General features: G+C 33.6%; 1 protein-coding gene across 1 annotated transcript; it reads left to right on the top strand.

The window, feature by feature from the left end:
- The first annotated feature begins 1,783 nt into the window (after nt 1-1,783).
- Nucleotides 1,784-8,668, top strand: LOC144470607 (UDP-glucosyltransferase 2-like). The gene is made up of 5 exons (XM_078181960.1): nt 1,784-2,336; nt 3,890-4,257; nt 5,598-5,817; nt 7,526-7,745; nt 7,913-8,668. The coding sequence occupies exons 1-5, from the start codon at nt 1,859-1,861 to the stop codon at nt 8,208-8,210; spliced, it is 1,584 nt and encodes a 527-aa protein (XP_078038086.1). The 5' UTR covers nt 1,784-1,858; the 3' UTR covers nt 8,211-8,668.
- The last annotated feature ends 2,347 nt before the right edge of the window (nt 8,669-11,015 follow it).

Below are 11,015 nucleotides of genomic sequence, written 5' to 3'. Positions count from 1 at the left end.
AGGTTATGTAAGTGTCTGATAACCAATAATTTGCTAACTATTATTGATATATTGTTACATATTTTTTAAAATATTAAATACCTTTGGCAATTAATCAAATAAATAAAATAGATAAAATAAATATTGTTTAATGCTAATATTATGACAATATAAAAATGTTTCACGGCTGAATAACCGGTCGGCAAAGTGTTAAAAAATCTGTTTATTCTTTTCATTTCACAGTTTCCTTTAATATTGCAGGTATCCTCGCATCTTTACCATAAAATTAGCGTAAGTATATATTTGATGGTGTCAATGGGTAACATTTGTTTACTGTGACGCAAGATTTATGTATTCCCTCTTCGTTTAAGATCTGTTAGATTCATAAAATGATCTCCAACCAAGATGGGAATTTTTCTTGAGACAGAGACAGAATCTCGAAAATGTTTATTATTATTGAAAAAGCCCGCGATTCAATGTTTCACTTCTCCAAATCACCATTTCATTTACTACCTTGTATAATTTATTTATTTTTAGATACACATGTACATACTTATTGCCGTCTAATTTATTTACGTATGTAATATTACAAAATCGTCAAAGTACAGTATTTAACTTTTTCGAAACACGATTCAATATTTCACGTATTTTGGACTTCAAAAATCGTACTCATTGCGTTGTCTAACTTATTTATGTATATATGAAGTTACAAAGTTGTCAAAATGGACTGTCTCACCGTTCCGAATAACGATTTTGTGGTATACAATATTTCAGCACCCGATAGATAATTTTAAGAGTAGGTTTAAGGTTATCAGTGTAATCAAGTTGTTTAGTCGTAAAAAGGGAAGCGACATTGACCTGCCCCGAGTTGCGACTACCGATGGGTCCTCGGCCCACATCTGGCTGATTTTTGTGGAAATTTGGGAAAGGAAGGCAGGTGCCTATAAAAAGCCGAATGTGGGTGGAAGCGTAGTTCTTTCTTGTTTAAAAGTTGTTGCGAAAGAGACGCAAAAATAAGTTGAATAAAGTAGAGAGTCATGGTGGTGTACGCTTTGGAATAAGTCGTGTAAAGTTGAAAGTTTTATTTATTGTAGCGCAACTGTTGTACAATATCGTCTAATTTCTCTTCGAACCAAAATTTGTAATAATATTTAATACAATTTTAATACTCAACATATTTTTGACTTCAAAATTCGCATGTATTGCCTTGTCTAATTAATTTACGCTTGTAATGTTATAAAGTTGTCAAAGTACAGTATTTAACTTTCTCGAATCACGATTTCCATATTCAACATGTTTTACATCTCACGTATCGTATGTTTGTCCAATTTATTTACGTATGTAAATTTATAAAGTGGTCAAAGTGAATTAAATATGACGCGTCAACAAACTAACAAGCTAGAAATAACAAATTCAATTATAAATTAAATCCTCTGCGATAACTACAAATTAAATATAATTCACAATAATACTTTAAAAATAATAATTAACAACGATCTTCAATTTGTGCACGGCACAGAATCGAGTACCCCAGAGAAAGAACCCATAAGTCATCGTCGTATTATGATCAGTAATTAAGAAACTATTGATATTAAAAGAAAAACGAAGTTGACGCGCCGCGACACTTATCGCTGATACGAGCCACTCCAAATATATCGTTTCTATTTTTACAAGATACAATGTATTGCAGCAAAACGTGCTACCATGTCCGATGATTTGCGTTAATTTCCTACATTAATTTCGTGACTCAGCAGTACCAATAGAGACTATACTACTGATATGACTCCAGCATAAAGACCGTAAATTACCGCAACCGTGCTATCCAATGATTAGTAGTTCCGTAGTCAGCGGCAGCGATTGATCGTTGATTCTCCGCACTATGAAGGGCAATCCGTTCGTGCTCTCGGTCTTCGCGTTGCTCTACATCTTGCAGCAAGTGCAGCCGGCCAGGATCTTAGCCATTATCCCGACGCCATCTTACAGCCATCAGGTACCATACCGAAAACTATGGCTCGAATTGCACCAACGCGGCCATGAAATAGTGCTCGTCACAACGAATCCAATCCCGAACATAGACTCGAAGACGTTCACGCAGATCGACATCGGCAATTCGTACAACGAAGTGGGAAGCGTTAATTTTGTCAAGAATCGTTTCGAAAAGTTCGATTGGATGGGGTTCGTCGAGAAGTATCTGTATGAAAAGTCGGATATTTTTGTGGAAAATGTGCTGAACCACACAGATATGAAGCCGATCTACGCACCTGACAGTAATCAGAAGTTCGACGTTGTGCTGATCGAGATGCTAGCGATGCCTGCCACCTACGCCTTTGCTCACAGGTTCAATGCACCTTTGATAGGTATTTATTTATTCACGTTTATTTTGAATCTGTATGAAAGAATGATAACAGCAGATTTTTACGGGATCTTGGACAAGTGTTTAACGTAATTATTCAAATCGTCTGTTTGATCTGAACTGGATTATACATGGTGGTGCAAATAAAGTGTTACAAAGCAATATCTCCATTATCATTAACCCTTTCGGTACGAGCACTCTGTCCGCCATGACACTCTCGCTGTACGAGGCCCCGCGCCGAAAATTGCCGCCGCACATGACGAGTCCTCCTTTATAAGAAAATATTTCCTAAGCGTTAAAGAAAAACTGTGCTTAATAAAACGACATTTTTGAACAAAAGTGTTGCTTGTAACTTAAGAGATATTCAGAGGTACTTATATAAAATATTAAGATTTATTTATATACAATTCTGTTATTTATACCGGTCATCGCACGTGCGCCGGATATATCCGGCACTCGGCCGCAGCGGTCGTCGCGCGGACGCCGGATATATCCGGCGCTCGTACCGAAAGGGTTAATGATACGCGAAAATGCTTGAGGAACAAATTGTTTGGTTCGAAGGAGCACATGTTGTGATTAAGGTCATATTTTTTGAGGTTGTGTGTTTTTGTTAATTTGGAAGAACATGATTTTTTACACGATACAAGTAAGACGATGTTTCTAGTAGAAACAGGCTCTATTGCATGAAATAGATCTGAACATTTGTTTATATATCAAAAATCGAGCGCATAAGTACAGTAATTTATGATACGCGCGGGTTTACATGGAACTTTGAACAATAGTCTAGCCTTTTGAATACGTATATCTACTCTCAGCTAACAAATCTATTTATTTTGTCTATCTTTTTCATATTAACATAAAATTAATACATACTACTGCGTTAGATATAGCTAGAATTAAAAATGAATTAATAAACTTTGTTTCTTTTACTTAGTCTCGCATATTATGTATTACTGTATATTTAAAAAATTAAAAAATAATTGAAAAGAATATTTTTTAAATGTTAAAAAATTTTCAAAAGTTGAAACATGTTATCGTGTTACATATATCAAAACTTTAAAAAAGAAATCATAAATTTATTAATGTGTATAGTTCAAAGTTCAATGAAACAGTGAAAATAGATTCAGAGTATTATTGGAAAGGCTCAAATTTCTTAATATTTTGGAAAATATTTCAGAAGGTTATTAACAAATTTTGCAATTTTTTCCGCCTTCTTCAATTTCTCCTCTGTCATTAATCGCAATTTTAATAACTGAGTGTATAACTAAGAAATATTAATTAACATTATTTCCTGTTATTATATATTATATATTCTTTGTTATTAAATGTTATATATTCTTCAATATTATATATTATATATTCTTCATTATTATATACTTTAACTTGCGATGTCTTCGCACATTATCTTTCTATAAACTCGAATAGAACACGTGAGAATTGGCTCAAATGGTAAAATTCATAATCGATAAGATCAGCCAAAATATCAATAATTAGTATTTTATGGTCCGTTTATTGCACACGCAAAATACTATATTTTACCTGTCCATGTATTTTTAGGGCTGAGCTCACTGGGAATTTCATCCATGAATGAACACGTGTTCGGTGGTCTGATATTGCCATCGCACGAGTACACTTGGGAAATGGAAAACGACGTTGGGACGAATCTGCCATTTTATAAGAGACTACAAAATTTTTTAAAACACTATCGGTTCTTGTACGTTGGCTACCGTGATAATTACCCAAGACAGCAAAAGATAGCGGAAAAATACTTCGGACCCTTGCCTTCGTTGCTCGACATACAGAAGAACACTAGTGTTATATTTGTCAACCAAGCTGATGCCATAATACCAGCCAGGCCGAAGCTTGCGAACATGGTTACCTTCACGTCTTTCCACGTTGAGGAGAACCTGACTCCTTTGCCAGCAGTATGTATACTTGAAATGTGTATTAACTATTTCCATTTATTCAATGTATAGTCTTCACGCCATAAGACGACGCCGTTGTGTTTAAATTCCCCCTCTCACCAGCTGTGGAGCGTAGTTAGTAAGAGGCGGAATATAAACTCAAAGGTGCCTTCTTATGGCGCGAAGTCTATAGATGCAATTTGCACTGCCCCTTTAAAATTAAATATTTATGGACGGTAGTATATGCGACAAAAACTACCAGAAATAATGATCTTACAGTCTCTGTTACATTAACTTTCTGGGCAAACGCCAATGTATTGACGATATTTATATCATCATAAGACACAATAACGATGTATATAACAAACGAAAGGATGTATTGTTTATATTTATCACGATTTAATTCTTCGATACTCAATCTAGTATTCTGAGGGTCCCAGCTTTTGCACTTTGATAAATCGTCGTCCACGAAGGGTTCAATTTGTTTAGTCAAATTTATGTGGCTTTTACCTGTTAATGTTTTCAGAATGTTCCTCTGTCTTTATCTTCAACTTTCTGATAATGTTCTATATATTTTACATGACTTAACACCCTGCGTTAAGAGTTTTTCTTCCGAACTGTATTAATTAGCACACTTTCGTCTTCAATAATTGATGAAACGATAGGATATTTGTTTCCTAATTATTTACTTTCATTCCTAAACTAAGATGACAGATGATTCGAATTATTTTTCGATTTAGAAGAAATAATCGGCAGATATATTTATTAACCCTTTGCACTCGAGTGGTGACTCTGAGGCACCGCTAAAATTGTTATAGTATGTTCCGAAATAATATTTATATTATGAGAAAATTAGATTTCAAAAATTATTAAAAGTATAACTGTCGTAGGATGAGTTACAAGATTCAATTTCACATGCGCAAAATACATTTAGTCATATAAAATGGAAATACTATATGTCAGAAAAGTTATTTTAAAATTACAGTTCAAATGGCTTCGAGTGCAAAAGGTTAAATTATAAGTGAAGCGTTTTGCTCTTAGCTACCCTGGCATGAGATTCAGACTTATGCTATCTCCATTTTATGCGACAAAGTGCATTTGATGCATATGAAATCGATTTTTATGTCTCATACCAACAGTTTTACTTTGAACAATTTTTGAAATGTGAATTTTGTCAGCGTAAATATTATTTTCGAACGTGGTAGAACAATTTTAGTCATTACATTCATTTCAGTGGTTATATTAATTTATATAATCAGCACTCGAGTGCAAAGGATTAATAATGAAAGATACATTCTTTGCATTAACTTTGATGTTCGTTAACAAATGCAGATGATTATCGTTGTTTTATTTGTTGAAAGGATCTACAACGCTTTGTGGACAACGCGACTGAAGGATTCATTTACTTCAGTCTGGGTAGCAACGCTAGGAGCTCGGATATACCTAAAGATACCCTACAGGTTTTCCTAGACGTATTTGCCAAACTGCCCTATAAGGTTGTGTGGAAATTCGAAAAGGACATGGCCAACAAGCCTGACAATGTCTTTATTGGAAAATGGCTTCCTCAGCAGAGCATTCTTGGTAAGTTCAAATTTTTTATCTATTATAATCTCGTTATACAAATTGGTTAACGTTAATTTAACTAGCGAAAAGACTAATTGTATGAAAAGGCGATCATGAGTCTTTAGGATCATCTGTAGACAATAGCTGCTATTGTAAATAAGTCACCATGTAATTCTCATTCGGAACTATGGTTATCAACAAGTCATCTTTACTAGCAAAATAACTAACAGTTATCTTTATCAAAAAAATTCTTCCATCACGTAACATTATTGGCATAGGTTTATCTTTTCTGGGAAAATATCTGTAGGTCTTGCCTCTAGGATCTTTTGGAAGCTATCGATACCATTTTATATTCATTTACATTTTTATATTCCATCACGTTTATTTTATGCCCTTGCTATTTGATCGTGGCAGAGTAACTGATAACACGCCGATTACGACAGAATAGTACGTTATGATCTTTAATCTTAAAAAATTACGTCAGAGATAGTAAGAATTTTCATTTTGATCAGCATTTAATACAGAATACACGTTAAATGTTAACTATCTGCTATGTCATAGACGTTTATGATTAGGATTAAATACTATCAATTTCAAAATGTACAATCATTTCTTCTAAATCGCATAGCTATTGCGCAAGAAATTAATCGCAGGAGATAATGTTTCGCTGTCTATTCTATGTTCTGAATGGCTGATCACGATAAGTATTATCGTTCACTATTTCGTAAGATTAAGTCGTTCAAGATAAGCTATCTAGTAAGTGATTGAATACACATCTAAACTAAACGATATCTAGCAAAATTAACTCAATTATTATTTTCAAGGTTACGTTCACGCCACAGTAATTTTAAAATATAATTTTTCCGATTTATAGTATTTCTATTTTATGTGACAAAGTGTGTTACGGGTACGTACTGGTTCGCAGGTACTATTTGCGCAACCAATGTACGTCTTCGAATAAATCCAATATTTAGCGAAGGCATTTAAAATTGTAGATAGGATGTGAGACAGTTGATCACCAAATATAATACTTATATTTTAATAAACTATGTACAAACAGCGTGGTGTATGATCGACGATTGACGCATTTCTGATTTGAGCTTCGTTGCTCCGTTAAAACGTGGAGATGAAAAATCCCTCCGCAACGATTTTACAAAAATAGAGGGGCACTGGACCAACCAATTACACAAACTTATCAAGTGGTCCGATGGGGATTGGTTCGGCAGCCTAACGCCAAAAAGTCGTGACGTCATTGACAATGACGTCCGCTGTATCCCTTAAAAATTGTGAGAAATAAAACTGCCGAACCCCCTTTGTGCCCTATACGGGTTTAGGTCACGTCAATTGCCATCAAAACATGGCAATAACCAAATTGACCGTAGCCTAAACCCAAACGGAAAAACGGGACGGTACGATCATATATCGCGTCTTAACAAAGTGCATTTTGTATGTATGAAATTGAGTCTCATGAATCATATAGCAGTTTTTAAGAATTTATCGAATCGAAACTTTTTGATAATATGAATAAAAATGATTTTGGAACATTAAAGAAACCTAGAAAAGTACTCGACTAGATCTAAACCCAAAACGGTAGCATAGGGTATCAGGTATAGGTATCAGGCTCATCCTTAATATTTATTCCTTTCGTACATATTGTCAGACTTATAGGCGCGAATATATACGTCTTTCATAGTCAAAGGGTTAACGGTGGAATATTTTTATACAGCGCACCCAAATATAAAGCTGTTCATCTACCAAGGAGGACTACAAAGTAGCGAGGAGGCGGTGCATTTTACGGTGCCACTGTTAGGATTTCCGATATTAGCAGATCAAGATTACCAAGTGCGCAGGATGGAGGCCCTCGGTGTCGCAAAATGTCTGGAGATCGTAACTATCACGAGAGAAGAATTGGAACCTGCCATTCGAGAGATTATAACTAATAAAGAGTGAGTATTCTAATTTACAATATTGTACAATAATTTACAATTTTGTATTTACAAAAGAAATAAACATTCATCGATGAGACACTATTAATAAACCGAAATTGACAGTATTGTTAAGCTTTGCTGATATTGTTTTACAAGAACATATAATACTACTTCGATATTTGCAGGTACAAAGAAAAGATGGTGGCTCTGAAAGAGCTCGTGAACGATACTCCATACAATATGGCGGAGTACCTAGCATGGTGGGTCGAGTACGTGATTCGCCATAAAGGCACCCCCCATCTTCGTTCAAACTTGGCTCATCAACCATGGTACCAACGTTGCGACATGGACATCGTAGTATTCATAACAATCGTGTTCGTTTTAATCATTTCAAACATAACTAGCATAATCGCAAAATTAGTCGTAAGGTCGTATAATTATTACTATAGGATATCTACACCCAGCAAACGAAAAATTAGATAGCTAAACATCGATGAAGTATATAGTTAAAAATCTCAATGAGAACTCCATACAACATCAGTACAATTGTAATAATCATTATAACTGTAACTACATTAATCATGTTTGTTATGCACTTAATAACAAATTAGACTGATTGATTCGATAGTTACTGATTTAGTCGAAGCTAAGGTTGTTGGTATGTAATAATATTTTACCAACTGAACGAGGCAGAATTGTTAAAACTGCATTGAAATATTATCTAGTTAATTTACATTGTTATAAAATTATTATTTAGATAAATCTACCAGAAAGTTCTGTCGGATAATATCATTTCAAGTATACTCGATAAGTATAGAAATGTCATTTGATTCATATATTTTTAACAAATAGTATCTATAAATTATTATTAGGCTGACAAGAGGTCAGAAGTGACGACAACAATCATATTGTTTAATAAATATTGTTAAATGTATGAACAATTTATTACGTTCTTTCACTTCACATGTGGTCAGACGTTTTCTGCTTGCCTAATATATTATTAGGTGCCTAATAATTGTTAGGTAAATAATAATATTCTATCTAATGTACCTAATATATACTTAATATATTCTATTTACAATATATAAATACAAAAACTAGAAAATATTGTTTTTCTACTCTTAAACATTTTGTAATCAAAGCTAAGATAAAACATTTTCAAGAAATATTCTTCTTCTTTTCATTCCAAAGTTGCCCTTTCATAATATTGTTACGTGCCGAGGGCCTGTTTGCAGACGTGGCCGTAGGGAAATGAGATTTGTGAACATTTAGATTGATTTTAATTGGCATCGTAACTTCCAAAGAAATATTAATCGATACACCTCGAGTGGCAAAGGTGTATCTTTGTGGGATTGTACCAACAACTGACTCGAACTTGAAAATTCAACAAAAATGCTATTAGTACATAATATTTTGAGACTCGTTCATTATATTTATTAACACTCATTATTTATCTTTGGTAAAGATTTATAGAGAGCCCAAACCCGTAATGATTCAGGTTCTTAGCTCCGTCCCATACAATACAGCCGAGTACACCTAGTATGGTGGGTTGAGTACGTGACTCGTCATAAAGGCGCCCCCCATCTTCGTACAAACTTGGGCCTTCATCCACGGTACCAACGTTTCAACATGGACATCGTGGAATTCCTAACAGTAATATTAGTAGTTTTTTTTAATCATTTCAAACGTAACTAGCAAATTATCGCAAAATTGACCGTTTTCGAAATTACCATAGGATATCTGCACCAGAAAAACAAAAAATTAGATAGCTGGTAATCGCTAAAATAATTATCCACTAACAGCGTTATTATAAATTCATCATTTAAATACATGATTAAATATATATCATAAATTCATTAATTATATTTCTCATGCGCGCTTGATGACAAATCAGACTGATCAATTTATTACTGTTACTGATTCAACCGAAGCTAGAAAGATACGCTATTAATATGTAATAATCAATTCACCAAAGTTGTTCGAACTATGCTAACAACTTTAACTTGTTAATTTACTTCATTTTGGTTGAAATAATTTCGATTAGTCCATGTAACGATCTGTTTATGCAAATTGTATAATGAATGAGAATTGGAGTATGCAGTGTACAACTTGATGAGTTTTGTGCTAGTAACAAGGGTATATAGTTCGATCGATTGGCTTTGTTGCATCTGCGACATTAATTAACGACCGAATGATGTAACGGTGTTCAAGAGAATTACATGTGCAGAATGTAAACTGAATAAGTTGAAAATATTTCTTTCCTAGGAAATGTTTTTAAGTTTCAAGGCTTCATGAAGAAAAACCATTTGATCACGCTTTCACGGTAAATAACAGAAAAAGTGACAAATTATGTGATAAAATGATTTTTCTTTGCGAATCGTATATTTAAACTCTATCTTTTGTTAAGTAAAGAGAAACGTTTTCATGAAATCTATTTATTATTTTCATTTCACAATCGCCCTTAGTATTATAGCGTTCATCATTTGGTATTATCAGTTAATAATTTTATTTGCTATATTTCAAAGCACGCGTATTCCCTTTCTTTCTACAAAAAACAATTATTCGTTTTAGCAAGAGTTTCAATTGAATACTCAATTTGTTAACCGATAGATATTACTAGCAATCACTGTTTTATCCGTCAACCATGGTGTTATAGTATACTTCTCGTCTATGGCATACATTGATTTTTAATTCAACCATTCGGCATCCTTATCTACACGACTAACGAAGCATTGATCTCAATGGTACAATTCATAATCGCACCGAAACGTTACTTCAGACAATAAATAGAAAATTCACTTCCTCTTCGTTCAGCATCGAAAACAATTCACAGTTATACAAATTATAGGCAAAACTTACCTTGAAAGAATAGATAACATCGACCATCAAATTTTAAATGAATAATGCAAATCTACTAAACTGCAACCGTTGATAAAAATGTAAGCAAACAGTTATTTCTAAATGACCGCTTTTAAATTTTTTTTAGAAGAAGCAGTACAGAAACACGCATAACAGTATACAGGAAACTTCTATGGAAAATTAATGTAAAAGCATTTCGGTAGTTGCAAATATTCAGGATTTAATTTATAATTGTGGAGGGGAATGTGCAATAAGGAAATAACGGTTATTCGAAGATTTGGGATTAGATGAAAACGATCAAAGAAATACTAATAAATTATATGAATTAACTAGGAGAAATACTGAAATCGACAATTATATATTTTGCTTAAATCCTATTTGAAGGGACACTAATAAATTATATCAGCCAATCGAAACTTTGAAATCGAC

Source organism: Augochlora pura, chromosome 5 (assembly GCF_028453695.1).
Source record: "Augochlora pura isolate Apur16 chromosome 5, APUR_v2.2.1, whole genome shotgun sequence".
Lineage (NCBI taxonomy): Eukaryota > Metazoa > Arthropoda > Insecta > Hymenoptera > Halictidae > Augochlora > Augochlora pura.
Note: the sequence above shows the minus strand (reverse complement) of the source record. Positions and strands in the feature narration are given on the sequence as shown.

Excerpts from the sequence above, each read along its gene's own strand:
- LOC144470607 (XM_078181960.1), top strand. The coding sequence starts at position 1,859 with ATGAAGGGCAATCCGTTCGTGCTCTCGGTCTTCGCGTTGCTCTACATC. Across the intron at positions 4,258-5,597 it reads ACCTGACTCCTTTGCCAGCA|GATCTACAACGCTTTGTGGA; the intron begins GTATGTATACTT and ends ATTTGTTGAAAG. Across the intron at positions 7,746-7,912 it reads GAGATTATAACTAATAAAGA|GTACAAAGAAAAGATGGTGG; the intron begins GTGAGTATTCTA and ends CGATATTTGCAG.